The sequence below is a fragment of the Haemaphysalis longicornis genome, unplaced genomic scaffold, assembly GCF_048455015.1.
Source record: "Haemaphysalis longicornis isolate Haplotype H1 unplaced genomic scaffold, Haemaphysalis longicornis Haplotype H1 scaffold_3, whole genome shotgun sequence".
Taxonomy (NCBI): Eukaryota; Metazoa; Arthropoda; class Arachnida; order Ixodida; family Ixodidae; genus Haemaphysalis; species Haemaphysalis longicornis.
In genome coordinates this window covers 169,029,017-169,044,215 of record NW_027526335.1, presented here as the reverse complement: position 1 = coordinate 169,044,215, position 15,199 = coordinate 169,029,017, and the positions used below count along the sequence as shown (strand labels likewise).

Here is a 15,199-nt window from a genome sequence, read left to right as displayed (position 1 = left end):
CCCAACTTTCCAATGTTGGAAAATAAAACTTGACCCTTGAAACTGGAAACCTGCATAGGGCGGCGCTTGGAGAGCTCTATACATTCGACTGAGGTCGCCAGGTCACCGAACCGATGCTCCATGTCAAACAAATCCAGTGTGACAACCAGAAATAACTCTCGTTTATTCTTCAGCACCACAGTATACGCAACCCGAACGGCCGCATGAGCTCCCTGGGCGAATGGAAAGGCCAGGCGGACTTCACCCACACACATCGCGATGTCGTCACACTCCTCGCAGTCGGCATGAGGACGAATACCGAATCGTATTCCAACACCTAATATTTCACATTTAAGGCAGGAAATTGTGCACCCCTCCCTCTCACGACGACGATGGTTGCACGCGCAGCTTTCTGGTGAGCCATTCCTTCTTGGTTGTCGTCTTAGTTTAGACTTTAACTCGCAGACGGTTTGGACATTGACTCCTGCAACTTTGTCTTTGACTCATACGCTGCCCGGTCTTTTTATCGCAGCGGCTTTGACTTTGTCCCTTCGACATTTAATTTCGCACAAAGAAAGCGTCGCGTTGATCCATCGTCGTTGTTAGGCGGAGAGATGAATATTTTTGATGTCGAATTTTGCACGTCCATGAAACCCTCTCTAAATCCAAACTCCTTCGGTTGTGTCGGAGTGGCGCAGTCGGATAGACGTCGGCTTCATAAAGCGAGGCACCCAGGTTCGAACCCGCCGCGGTGGCTCAGTGGCTAAGGCGTTGCGCTGCTGAGCTCGAGATCACGTGTTCGATTCCCGGCCGCGGCGGCCGCTTTTCTGATGGAGGCGAAAAGTAAAAACGTCCCGTGTGTACGAGATTTCGGCGAACGTAAAGATGCCCAAGTGGTCAAAATTAATCCGGAGGCCTCCACTACGGCGCGTCTCATCGCCTGCGTTGTGTCGGCGCGTTATACCCCTACAATCAATCAACCCAGGTTCCATTCTTTCTTTTTCTTCACTTCACCAAACATTGCCATCACCATCACAGAAAGTGGGCTCTGCTGCAGTGCGGTATGTGGTGCGCGCGGGCGCCATCAGGGAGTCATAACAAGCGTCGCTTTAAGATTTTGCCGTTTAATAATAGGAGTAGTAAGGACGCCAACCATGTTCGTTTTTCGGCGGTGATGGGCAGCGTACCGTTAAAACTTTCCGAATCCGCATGCAAGCTTATCGTCGTCACCGCATGCAGAAAATTAGAAAGCAAACTAAGGTGATCGTGTGCAATCCTTACATGTGTCGGACATTTCGAGGTAATGTTTTTAACTAACGCATCTTTTAAAGGACGCCTGTCCGGGCGGCTAGTCATTGAATGCGCTCACAGTGATCAGCCCGGACTTTTGTTTTGACCGCTGCCTCTCAATCTATCATATTTGAAAGTTTTACGTTTTTGACGGTCCGATCCGCTGAGAGAGCAAGTGGGAGCACCATTGCGCGTGCGTGGCGCGATCCAATGCCAGCGGCGTTACCATAACGGGGCCCCGGTTGGCTCGCCAGGCGTTGAGCGGACCGTCGCGGTAGCTTATTATACAGCCCGGAATTCCAGCATGGCTGCGACCAGCGAGGCAGCGCGCTACTGCGAACTCCACTTCTTCAGTTAAAACATCAGTGGTGAAACCGCGAAAGTGCTTCCGAAAAGGCAAGGATCACACACACCTCAGCAAGCTTTAGAATGGAAGCGAAAAACGTCGACCGAAGCGCGAGCCTACTTGGATGCGGCTCAAACAAAGGCAGCCTTATCTTGGCTATTCGAAGGTTAAACGGCTTCTTTGAATTATTTAGGACCATTATACCGTGTCGGGGGCTACATCGTGAAAAACAGCTTAAATAAGGCAAAAGAAAAACGCGGCACTAAGCTTTAAGTGACCAAAAATAAAAATTCTTAAATTTCCTTTTGGATGATATTTAGGCTTACATACGCACAGTGCACGACCAGTGACGCGAATGTTTATTTCTCGAGTGAGAGACGGTCATCTGTTAGCTAAAAAATTTTTTTCTGCTGCTGACGCTCCGGTTGTGCAGAGCGGGCCGTCGGGAGCGGAGCGCACCGTCAAGAACGGTCAGCTAAAACTCCCTATTGTCACTTTGTTCCGTCATTACAAGTTCGCCCGGAAAAGCTTTTGGTTTTTGGTTTATCACTGTAGTTAGGACAGTACAGCGATGTAAAATAGAGAGAAAAAAAACAAACAAGCGCGTCGGGAAAGGATGCTCGAAAGCGGTACTACGTGCACGCTTCATCACCTGAATTTACGCAAAGTAATTGTAAATTTTATTACGTAGCATTTGTTTTTTTGATCTTATAAAACCGTAATTTCTTTGTCAATGCGATGTCGTGATAATGTCGCAATAGTGCGGATATTGTGTTTTCATTGCGCGTTAGTTTTTTAAAGGCACGCCAGAGCCGCTTTCGTGAAACCACCATAAGGCGTACTGCACCTCTGAGCGACGGCGGATGAAGCACGCCGATGCTGATATGGGAATTCGCATTCTCCGGTCGCAATCTGCAGGAGTAGATTGCGCAGTTTGGCAGCTTCCGGCTGCGTCGATGCCTCATCGCCGCCGACAAGAGTCAGCGCCGTAAGCGCCACCGCAGCAAGCGCCGCAGTTGCTCTGGGATCGTGGAACGTGCGCAGCACCGATATCACTGTGCAACCGAGTGTCGTCGAGACCGGCGTCGCCCCTTCCACGCTGCAGCCTTTCCTTCTCAGCAGCGTGTCATTTCGCGACCCAGTGTGCGCGCTATCAAGGTGCCAGATGATACGCAATTCCACCGCATCCTGAACACGTGAACGAAACGAAGGTAAGCCTTTTTTATACCTACCGCATTGGGACACATTGTGACAAGTGTCCTTGCAAGTTTCTTTTTCTTTTTGAAACGAGGACTGCGGTGGCTAGCCGTCTCGTCGGGAAGAGACATGTTGAAATAAGAACGAGAGATACCGACAAAAGGAACCGATAAAACGTTATCGCTTTAGTCTCTTTTCGTCGGTGTCTATCGTTTTTATTTGAACCTACTTTAGGGGCAAAGCCCCTTAAGGGCTCGGGATGTTGTCTCGCGTCGCCGTCTCACGCCAACGCCGATGTAGTCACGATACTAGTAACTAGTTTACGCCTCGCGCTAGTCCCTGTACTGAAACACCGGGACACTAGTATATGCTTCTCGCTAGAACGTTGCGCGTACTAGGACACACCGGGACACTCGTTTTCCAACGCCTCGCGCTACAACGCTTCGTGCTTCAAGCAAAGCTGTATACGTCAACCCCCCCAACGGTTTCATCTCCGTTGGCAAAAGCGCCAAGGCCCCAAGAATACTTATCCACTGCATGCTTCCCCCATGCGTAGGTTTCACGTAAGCGGATTTATTGATTCATTGATTCTAGGGCCTTAACGCGCCGACGCAACGCAGGCGATGAGGCGCGCCGTAGTGGAGGCCTCCGGATTAACTTTGACCACCTGGGGAACTTTAACGTGCGCCTAAATCTCGCACACACGGGCGTTTTTGCTTTTCGCCTCCATCAGAAAAGTGGCCGCCGCTGTCGGAATCGAACCCGCGACCTCGTGTTCAGCAGCGCAACGCCTTAGCCACTCACGTAAGTGGAGGTGGACCGGGATTTTTGAACTGATCATGCCGTACTCGACACATTGCTTTTCAGGGTAGGCGAATACGCTGCCAGGCCCACACTACTAGCAGGAAGAAAATAAAAGCACTGCCGATGTTTTCATACGCACAGTCGGCGAAATAACTTATACATGCCAAATTTTTTTATTGCCGGCAAGAATAACCACAGGCAGAGCTGAAGAAGAGCGAGAGCACCGGCCGTAGCAGCGTAAAGTTGTTACTGATAAGATGATTCATTTTTCTACGTCAGGACACAACTGCTACATAAAAAGAGAAACATTCTGAAGGGGAACGCGGGGATGACACACGCATAAAGCCGTCTGCTTAGATTTTGCGCGTGATAAATGAAAAGTTTTGATTTTAGTCAGCGCACTCTTCCATTGTCACTTCAATTCTCGCTGGCGTCTCTCATGAAGGCGTTACCGTTACTGTGCATAATAGTGGAAACTAGTGGCAGCCCTCCTTGTAATGCACCTGGCATTAAATATATTATAGCCTGCCTGTAGCCGTAGTGCGGAGCACTATGCGGAGGAGTGGTTAGCTTTGTTTAACGAACTGCGAAGGAAAGCCGCTCCGCATGCCTCTTTGAACAAAATAATTTTCCAGGAAGGTCATTAGATCACAAGGAGGGACATCTTTCGTTCGATCCTGCAATTTTTAAGGGTCACAAGTCTCAGCGAATCATGGTGAATTCCCGCGCATAGCGGTAAAAAGGTGCTGATCGGGTGAGCAATTGCCGGCATACCACGCAAGGGTAGGTCCACCCGTACATAAACATCACTACCACCACCACCATAGTAGGTAAATATCTAACTTTCAATATTTATGCTAAGAAAACAACTTGTTCTTCCTAGAAAAATTGTCTCGTGAACGCTGACGTTCAGAAAGCACCTTCCTATCCTCCCAAGCTCCCTGGATAGAAAACGTGAAAAAGACTGACGCCTAATGTAAACAGTGACTGTGACGTTATGAGCGTATTGGATTGCGAGACTATCACATTATGTAGAGCGATTATTTACGCGTGGTTACTAGCGTGTTTTCCTCTAAAAATAGCCTCAATATTGAAAAATGCGCTTAAATAACTATAAAGTGTAAACATAATTTTCTAGCAATTACGTGCGAGCTGAACAGTAGAGCACTGCGAGGTGTAAACCAAATTAAATATTTCATAGCCAGAATACCGTTGCGCTTCCGCTGGAACGCTTATATTCAAGACATATCAGCAGCAATTGCACGATGGTGGTTGCTAAAGCACAGATTAAGGGGTTTGAGCAGTTCAGCGCCAACTCAGATTCGCACTTTTTCGCTTCACAGATGGCATCACGTATCGCGCCCCAAAAGCTGCGTCAGGCAGCAGAAATTAGCATTGTAAAACAACCAGGACACCAAAGCAGGCTTTATTCCGCCGCACGATAGATAATATAGCTCCGATGACGGCATGCTTCGGTCGTGCTCGAACACGAGCGTTCTCTGATATAACCGAAGATGTTCGCCAAAAATGACCCATATCAGTACTGCCAGGAGTTGACCCACATATTTCTGGCTTGCGTTCTTGCATGCCTTTTTTTCCCCCTGTAGAGCAGGACTTCTGCGACTCGCAAGGAGGGCGAGGAGGGTGCTTTCCGTGGTAGGAATGAAAATGTCAATTCATTTCCTGGTGCCCCGTGATAAGGTTACGTCGTCCACGAAGGCGAGGGAAATGTACAGTCGGGGACTTACTCGCAGGCATGCCGATTTTTTCGCTTCCTGCAGCATTGCTGCAATGGTCACTGAAGCACCACATAGCGACGCCTTTGTAGCATTCTTTTCTTCGCGATGCCAAATTTGGGGCCTAGCGACGATTGCAAGGGATTTGGAGCAAGTGTTCCTCGCATCCTGATAAACACTTGCGCGTAATGTTTTATTTGTTTGTTGTGTGCTTTATTGTTTATAGACGATGAGACTAGCGGCTTGCGAATGGCGTCCCCGAACGAAGCGCGTACGAAGCACAGTCTCACGGTACCACGCTACCGACGACGAAATGCCAGCTACATGAATTGCGAACCTTTATTCACCTTGTTTATTATGTAATTTGGCCACTGAACATATATTCCAGCTCGATCTCCGCTGCCCATAAAGTAGGCGATCATTGGATAACATCCGTTTAAACCTGTCCTCAACGATACATGCACAACTCAGCTCTTGTCAAATCGTCCATCTGTTTGTATTCCGTTTTCACTGAGGGTGAGAGAGGAAGCTTCAGTTCTCTCCGTTGGGTTTTTAGATGTATACACATCATCATTTACTGACATTTTCCACCATGGCAACTTCAGCCTGTAATATGTGATGTTTCTTTTATGAAAATGGATAAAAACAGGGTTCCGAGAACTACAATTTTCCAGCACTTCTTGTCCCTGCAGGATAAATATAAATGCTCCGAATTTTATAGCGGCACCTCGGAAACTTGAGCTATGGTGTCGTGCGCCGCTAATGGTCCTAATTTCAATTCTTGGAGAACCATGAGTGTACACACCACTATATTCGCCGCAGAAGCATATGTCATTTTACTCATCGTTCAGCACGTTCTTAAAAAACAAATTTCCAAGTCGGTCATTTTTACAGCCTCTTTGAGCATTGTGCGAGCATTGTCTTCACACAGACCCAAAAAAAAACCACAGTGTCAAACTAGCGTTTAACACCATAATGTCTGTATAGGCTAAAATTGTCAACTAATCCTGTGCTGGGTTCCAGGCCATGCTGGAATCGCGGGGAGTGAGACCGCGGATCAAATAGCTACTGCTGCTGCACTTGCAAACACACTGGACATAAGAACAACACCCTACACTGACCTCAAGCCAGACATAAGACAACACCTTCGCAAAACATGGCAAGAGGACTGGAGTACACAGACAGACAACAAGTTACAGATAATAAAACCACACTTAGGACGATACACTAGAGACACACAACAGATTCATCGAAGTTGCCCTTGCTAGATTACAGATAGTCCACGCACACGCGACACACTCCCATCTGCTCACTGGATCTCCAAGATCCCTGTGTAGCAGGTTTGGGGAGGGCCTATCCGTACTTCACATCCTCATTACATGCAAAGCACTCCACACAAGACGCAAGCAGTTCCCTCAACTCTACAGACAACACATTCCACTAACGCCAGCACTCTTTCTACCGGGTGATCCCATGATTCCTATACAACGTACCTTTAAGTTTCTGGCCGAAATCAAATTTTTACAACTCATTTTCCATCACGAGTAGTTTTTTTAGACCTGATTTCATCCCACGCACAATCCCAACCTGGCATTTTACACCAACCATTCTTTGTCTTTTACTGATTTTACTTTTGTTTTTGCTGAACGATTTCAGAGTTTACGTCTACATCCTTCATAAATAATTCTTTTGGCCCTTTTTACTCTAGTTGGCCTTGTGCCATAAACATCCAACCATCATCATCATCATCTACTTTGCTTTGGCCGAGAGGCTGAATCGAGTCACAGACACACAGAGCAAAATTTCCGGGTTTAGGTAGCTCAAGAAAGACTATAGTCTTTAAAATAATGTTCGATTGCTTCCGGGACCTGACACCGCACACATACCTGGCTATTTACACCAGTCATATTCATTGTCGTTTATGTCATTGCACGTCTATTTCCAGGGTGTGTTCAGACAAGCACAGTGAATGTGGTGCCATGGACATTTGTTGTTTGATATTAATCTTTAATATTCTGTAGAATACCGCGTCGTCACCATGGAACTGGCATTATTTTAGCGAGAAACACTATAGTTGGAGTAAAGATGGTTGTGGTTCGTTTCCCTGAAGTACGGTGTCGATCAGGAACCAATCGCCCCGGCTCCGGTTGATTTGGCAGGAGGCTGGCAGGGCGATGGTGTTGAAGTTCTTGGAGATGGCGGTCGAATTGACGAACTCGAGGCGTTGCGGTTGATTAAGTGAAACGAATGTTTATATACAGCTATTTACAGTAGTATAACTGGGTACATAACTAGTAAGAGGAAAAACTTCAAACTTCAGCTAGACGCTAGCTCCGAGTGCGCACAAATCACTCGAGCTCCTCAACTTCGTCAAACTCTCCTATTCTCGGAACGTACACCAAACGCTCGAGAAACGACGGCCGAGACTCTGTCTTGCCGCAAGATCCGTCTAGTTGCCCGGTACGGCGCTGCACCCTAAACCGCCGACGCAATCTTAACCTCTAGCCTAGGGGGCTCACAAATCCCAACCTAGCTTTAACGTTCGAGACTCCTTGTCCCGCCGGGAACAGCCCAGATCGGCGCTCAGACAAGAACGATTGCTAACGGCCAAGTTCGGCCTTATAATGCCTCGAGATCACACTCTCTCGGGAACGCCCCTGTAGCGTTCCTACACGCGTAAGGGAGTGCCCAAATTCAAGTAGACAGTTGTCACTCAGCGCGCTATGGAATATTCAATGAGGTGCCGCCATCTTTTGGTCAATGGCACGCCCGCGGACGAGCAAGCGCGGGCGACCCCGCGGGGTGAGAGCGAAAGGCGGTGACAGTGCACTGTGCCGGCCGGGGCGCGTTAACAATGGTGTCTCGCGCGGCGCGCGCCTCGACGCCGGTAATCCCACCACCTCCGCGCGTCACGTCGACGATTCTCAGAAACCGGCGGCGGCGTCCGCGCTCTCAATGGGGGATTATCCCCGTGGTATTTGGTGGGCCAGACAATCCGTCTCCCGTGCGCGCCGTGACGAATTGGCGATGGCTGCGGCGTAGAGTCCACAGTGCTGAGCCCCCAGACAGAGTGGCGGGTTCTCACGCGCAGCCCGCGCGCCTGGCCACTGATCTTATAAGTGGACCTTACAGTTGGTTTAATGAAAAAAAATTTAGAAGGCAATCAGGCATGACTACTTTGCATTTCTCGCTACTTAGCGTTGCCTTACTTTGTCTGGTGCGGCAACTTTAAGGACCTGTGACACAGCGACAAATTTTCAGAATCTTGGTAGTTTTCTAGCCACATTTTTGGAAACTTTCCTGCTTGATTTAGAAAAATTGAATTTGTCACGCTTATTTTTTTAGAATATATTTCTCAAGCTTAGTAGCGAGAGCAAAGTCGTTCAAAAGTGGCACTTCTAAACATTTTTTACCCATGCCATAAAGGCTAAGCTGTCTAGATTTTTATACCTATTTTCCATGGCTGCTGAACGCTTCATACCATGCTCAATGCTCGAGAAAGAAATTCTGAAATTCTGCTTCGTAAACCGCGGCAAAAAAATGAACATTTGTAAAAATAGATCACCTTTCGACGTGATTTTTAGAAACGTAGTGTCTCTGAATTTTCGCAATATGTACTCAAAATGGCGCTCAGTAACTGTGTATTCCAGAAAGCTAAAATTGTATTGCAGTATTTTTGTTATAACTCGAAAAAAAGAGGTTACATAAGACTTTTTAATGTCCGTAAAACTGTGGCGTAGCAGCTTGCAGTAAACAGACAAATAATTATGTCTGTTTCTACATATTTTACAAAACTGAAGCGACTGATATAAAGGAAACTGATCAGAGTAGCCCTATGTACTCATTGTCCCACTTGGTCGTCGCGGCAGGCGTTAACATAATTGAGGTTTTTCAGCCTATGCCTTTATCGGAGTGGGGTTTCTTTTTTACATTTCTTTATCGACATTTATTCGCTGAGTCAGAAACCGTTATTTTACGTTTCTGACGCTGTTTAATTGCGCATTATAAGTAAATTACCCCATTTACATGAAGTTAACTACGCTGCTGATATACGATCGTCGGGGTCAGGGGTGTATTTCCGTTTTACCTGGTACATGCCGAGTTATAACTGCAAGAAACTTCGTCTTGCCAACTGTCCGCTTTGGAGGTCCAGGAGAAGGTTAACACTCCTTGAAAAATGTCTTGTTAGTTCTTAGGAAGATAAACACTTATCGCACTACAAAATCTGTCCACCTTTATTTTGGACACTACATTGTTTAGGGTAATGTGTGGCTTGCTGCTTCCCAGTACAGTCAGTTTCGACAAGCACTGGTCACCATATTATCTTCTGCTGTACGGAAAAACTGCCCGGCAAAGTAACGGATACCACTGATAGCACAGGTAAATAAGTACATTCAAGCGCGTTGTGATGTCGAGAAAGACTGCGAACACAATCTGCGTGACCGCAGGCTTGACTCGGCCGATGCGTGCTTTGGGTTGGTCAATATTGTCACGAAGCCTACTACGACGGACTTCTCTTGACGAAAAACCAAGTTTTTTTGGAGCGAACTTCTGCTCCCTAAACAACTGAAAAATACACAGTCGGCGAAGCAGCTGTCAAAAAAGTGACGTGCGCAGGCGAGTGTCGGCGAGCAGAAGACCGCGGCGTCTGCGCTGCGGGAATTTATTTTTGGGGGCGAGTTTTTCTTGAACCGTCTATTTCATCCGGACAACTGTAAATCAAAGAATATTATTCCAGGCTGTTGACGTTAGTCTGAACCCCTTCCCATATCAAGAGATAATACGTGCGGAATAAAAATGAAGAATGGACCGCGGGCTTCACTCGGCACACGGATAACAGATAACACAGCCCGGCGGAGCCGGTCGGCAAAAACAAAACATAAACAAACCCAATGCATGGTTCGCGGCAATATCAAGCGACTGCGTGAAGAGCGTGGAACCGTATACGCTTTATTAACGTTTATAAGCGATGGTGGTGCTGCCCATTTTATGAGCGAACATCAGTCCTTCGAGCGAACATCAGTCCTTCGAACATCAGAGCAGCGCATTCGGGGGGATACAAGTGGTTTTCTTTACAACCGGACATGAAAAAAGTGAATACGACGGCATGGGTCGCCTTGTGAAGTATGAAGCTGCAGTACATAATTTTCACTGACCTTCCAACGAAGCCTCACAAAGTGGCAAACAGTACTTGGACAGCATCCTGAAAAAGTGAGGAATGTCGTTTTAATGTATCTTGACAATGGCGAACCCGTCACATTTCGGGAGAACAAAGCGGAGCAAAGAAAAGTTATGCCGGTAATTGGCATCCCAACGTCTCGCGGCAATAGTGAAATCAAACGAACGCAATTCAGGTATACAGCGTGCACCTCGTACTCGGGGTGGCAGCGACAGTTTTGAGCTATGCTCGTCGACACTTCAAAGGTTTTTGGAAGTAGGAAGCTGCACTTTCCACTTAATATTGAAATTCCCAAAATAAAAGGTACGCAGATTTAGTAGTGGGATAAAATATTGTCTTTCTAGGAACTAAAAAGAAGCTTTCCATGAAGCACATCACTTTACCATCCCCGGGAGCCTGAAATCCCGTCTTCGTTAGAACTTCGCGTGTACCAGGTAAAACTGAAATATACCTTTGACCGCGACTATCGCATCTCAAACATTCTAAGTACCAGCAGCTTGGTTATTTGCTTGTAAATAGGGTAAATTATAATGTGTGATTAACCAGCGTCAGAAACGTAAGATATGTGTTTTAGACGCACCTAAGGCAAGGGTATAACGAAATACTGCTGAAATGGCAACCGTACCCTGGTAGAAGACAAAAGCTGAAAAACCTCACAATTAATTTGAAGCCTTCCGCGGCTATCCAGCTGAACAATGGTTAAATATGACAATTCTGTTTGGTTTTATTTATATCAGTCGCTTTATTTTGTAAAATTTGCAAAAACAGCCAGAATTATTTGCATTTTTTTCACGGTGAACTGCTACTCTTTCATTAAAAATGAGTTGTATGTGACCTCATTTTCCACAATTCAAACAAAAAAAACCGCAGTTCATTTTTAGCTTTCTAGAATACTGAGTTATTGAGTGCTTTTTGCGTACATATCGCAAAAATTGAGATATATTAGTTTTTTAAATTACAATGAAAGGTGGCCTATTGTTACAAATTTTCATCTTGTGGAGACTTTACAATGCAGCATTTTGAATTTTTTTTCTAGAGAAATGAGCAGGGTATGAGTGTTGAGCAGCACCTGGTAAACATGTCTAAAAAACTTGACAGCTTAGCCTATAGACTGATCTGTAAAAAAAGCTTTTTAGAATTGCCACTTTCTAGCGACATTGCTCTGGCTACCAAGTTTGCGAAATATTGTCTTAAAAAATATATGTATGACGAATTCAATTTTACTGAATCCAGCAGGAAAGCTTGCAAATATTTGGCCAGAAAATTAGGAAGATTTTGACAAATTTTATTGTTGTCTCAGGTCCCCGCTACTGATACAACGAAGTCACGCGAAGCTGAACGTCAACGGAAACGACGAACTGAAAACTAATGCGAACTTCAGTCGACCGCATGGCTGCTTCGCATACTACTCAGGGTTACCCTACGGGAAGATGGTGTAATTTTTTTTATTAAACCAACCACGGTGTTTCTCGCTAAAATATTGCCAGTTGTATGGTGACTATACTCAAGCCATAAATGGCCATGGGACAACTTTGTCTTTCCTTATCTATACACACCCTATAGTTAAATGCTTTATATTTATTGACATTTCCTCCTCATTAAACAACTTTTCATTGGCGCTCTTTGCCCTTAGTCGGCCTTTCCCCATATAAATCAATAATCATAACGCAGATTCAGTTTTTGAAACTCCTTGGTTGTATGGGCGATTTGGAAGGGCTGTGGGGTAGAGAAAAAGAGGGTCGCCTTCTGTATCACGTTTTCCTGTATCCGTGTGTTGGTCGATACTTGCCTTTGGGGTATAATTCGATAGCACTGGTTCCGCAAGTGTTAAAACATTTCATGTCAAGTGCCAGGCAACACGTGACAACTAGTTTGCCGGAATGTGTAAGCAAAATTAGGGCTATACATTTCTCTGAACACAACTGCATGAAACAATTTGGAAGTGACCGCCTGGATGACATTTTCAGGTTCACCCAGAGATGGCTGCTTCCCTTTGTAACAGGTGTACAAGTAAGTGCTTTTGTTACAATAGGTTGATACTGAAAAGGAAATGTGCGATGGCGATGAGAAAGGTTCAATATCGGTGACAAATGAAAATACCTAATAAATATCTTTTGCAACACCTAAAGGGAAAACTGGCGTGAAAATTCCCATGACCAATTACAGATATTTGCGTTATTTTAACGAATAAGTCTGTTCAGTTCGCCAGTTATACGTATTGTGCAAAGGCATGGCACAGCATTGTTCTATTCCTTGATTTTTCATTCGTGCTTCTATTTATTTTTTCGGAGAATTTTATACTTTAGGGCGAAAGCCTTCAGCTGCTGCTGCTGCTCCTGAACACGTTATTGACAGAAAAGGTGTGTTCGGGGAGACGGAGAAAAGAAAAATAGACTACATTCCGAAGCCCACGTCTAAGTATGCCAAAGCGAAATGCGTAATGCTTGCCCTCTAAACCAGCGTTACCTGATCAGAAAGGACGAAGCGTAGAGTGCCTCCTTTCATTCCGTAAAGTCTTGAATGCCCTATTACGGGAAAAAACTGTTGTAGTCATTTTCGTTGTTTTTTTTTGTCCGGTCCCAAATTGGACGCAATAAAAACTTACAAAATATTTGCGATCTGCTGTGATATGGACCCGGACCTCTACAGGAGCAGTATAATGCGCTATCAGTGCTCTACCTCCGCACGTTACCTGTGGTGGAACTATGCATTTGTTACTTTCTTGGTGGGGCTTACCCACTTGTAGAATTGGCAGGGAATCGGGAGCTAGGTGGGATTAATGCGCCCGCTTCACGAAATTCGCAAAGTTGTGGAGTATGGCGTGCCGGGTGACGCCTCAACCTCATGGCACGTGAATTGGACAGGTACACTCCAGCCGCGCAGAACCCTGACTCTAGGGAAGCTGCGGCGTCTCCCAGTCGGCTTGGAGATGTCTTTCGCGCGGCAAGACGGAGGTACAAAACAAAGAAGCAGGCGCAAACTTGGTGTAGCAGGAAAATAAAGCCGGTCACACCAAAAAACAAAAATCAGAGGCAGAGGAGCTAATATGATGTCGAGTCCCCCGTGGAATTTTTTTCTTCGTTTTGTGAGGGTGGTTTCAGAGATAAATATTGTTACGGGAAGCAGAAGTAGCTCCAGGGGACCACAGCCGACGACGACGAAGCAGTGGGTGGCACTGCCTCAGCTCGAGCTGCCATGGCCGCATTGTAAATACATCACTGCACTGCAAATACATAATTAACTGCTCACCATTCATCGTCTTATTTACTTATTTATTTGAATATACTGCAGACCTTGGCGGTCCAAGCAGGCGTGGTAAAACAAAATACACTGAAGTATTACATACATCATGGTCACACGGAGAGGCACAAATATATAAAGAAAAAAAAACAGTCCTACCAGCACGTAACGATATTTTTTTACTTTGTTCTTTTTTGTAATTCTTGTTTTTTCTTGTATTCTGCGTTTTTTAGATAAATTTTCAACGATTATATCCATTTACTGTGTCATGAGGATAAATTATGATTATTGAACGAATTATGCACTTTTTTAGCAATCAAGTATTACACGCATACTACGTGGAAATATGGAATACTAAGAGGAAATATAGAATTGCATCAACCGAGCTATTGCTTAGTAAATACCTTTATACAAGAATGGCGCTGTACCGGCATTTTGAATAAAAGAGGTAACTTGAAAGAAATGACACAGCGGGTTTTGGCATGGGCCTCCATTAATACAAAATGCAACAAATTAACTTCACCAAAGAAATTCTGTACACTTAAAAAAAAAAACAAAAAAAACACCGAAGCGCAAAATATAGCTTACCGAAGAAACGACGTTAACGTTGTGCGCCGGCTAAGGTCCATGCAGCTAACGTGCAAATTCTGGGGTGCTGCTTCCTCGCCTTGGCGTGTAAGCGTCATGATTTATCAGGTTTTCACAAAAATGTTTTCTCACAGAAATATAACCCATGCATTCCCATTACACGTCGAATATATAGACACGCACGCAAATTGTTTATTATGCGTGTAGAAAATGTAGAAACTTTCGCCAGGGCTGTTCATTTAAATGTGCCGTGTGGCATATAAGAAGGGATAAGGAGTTGTGAAAGCAAGATAAGGGGGTGGGGCGGAAAATTGAAGATTGCGTTGTCTTTAGTGTAAGAAAATGGTAAGAAATTTGTAGCATTGTGGCAATTTTTTTCTGCCGAATCCTGTGAGATCACTCAAAACCTAGCGACACCTCGTTACAGAAAAAACACAGACAGAACGCACACACACTATAGTAGCGTTTTCGGTTTGCTTACCTTTCATCCTTGCGTGCACGCATAGAAGCCCGCCCAGGTCAGCGAGTGGTGCGAGGACCTGATTGGGAAGGCAGAGATGAAGACGGGGGCAGTCACTACCTGGGAACCATAGTCAGCGTTTGCCAGCCTGGAACAGGCTCCGGGTATACCACCCACCCCGTCGAGGTGCAATGGGATGCCGGAGAAGGCAGATTGTACCGGGCTGGATGCACGAACGAAACCTGCGACCTGCGACTCATTGATGCCGGCCCCACAGGTAAGTGCTATCACCATCATTTTGCCCGCTCAAGCATTAAAATTTTACGACCTATTTTTCCGGTTACGACCCATCGGCACTATGACGACGCGCTTGCAAAATG

At 45.7% G+C, this 15,199-nt stretch overlaps 1 protein-coding gene across 1 annotated transcript in view; it reads left to right on the top strand.

The window, feature by feature from the left end:
- Positions 1 to 2,619: 2,619 nt before the first annotated feature.
- The window catches only part of LOC144175650 (E3 ubiquitin-protein ligase MIB2-like), a 207,554-nt gene continuing 194,974 nt past the window's right edge, over positions 2,620 to 15,199 (top strand). Inside the window, exons 1-3 of the mRNA XM_077704699.1 lie at positions 2,620 to 2,826; positions 12,499 to 12,541; positions 14,866 to 15,096. Of these exons, the coding sequence (XP_077560825.1) occupies positions 12,511 to 12,541; positions 14,866 to 15,096 (262 nt within the window). The 5' untranslated portion in view covers positions 2,620 to 2,826; positions 12,499 to 12,510. The remainder of the gene's footprint in view (positions 2,827 to 12,498; positions 12,542 to 14,865; positions 15,097 to 15,199) is intronic.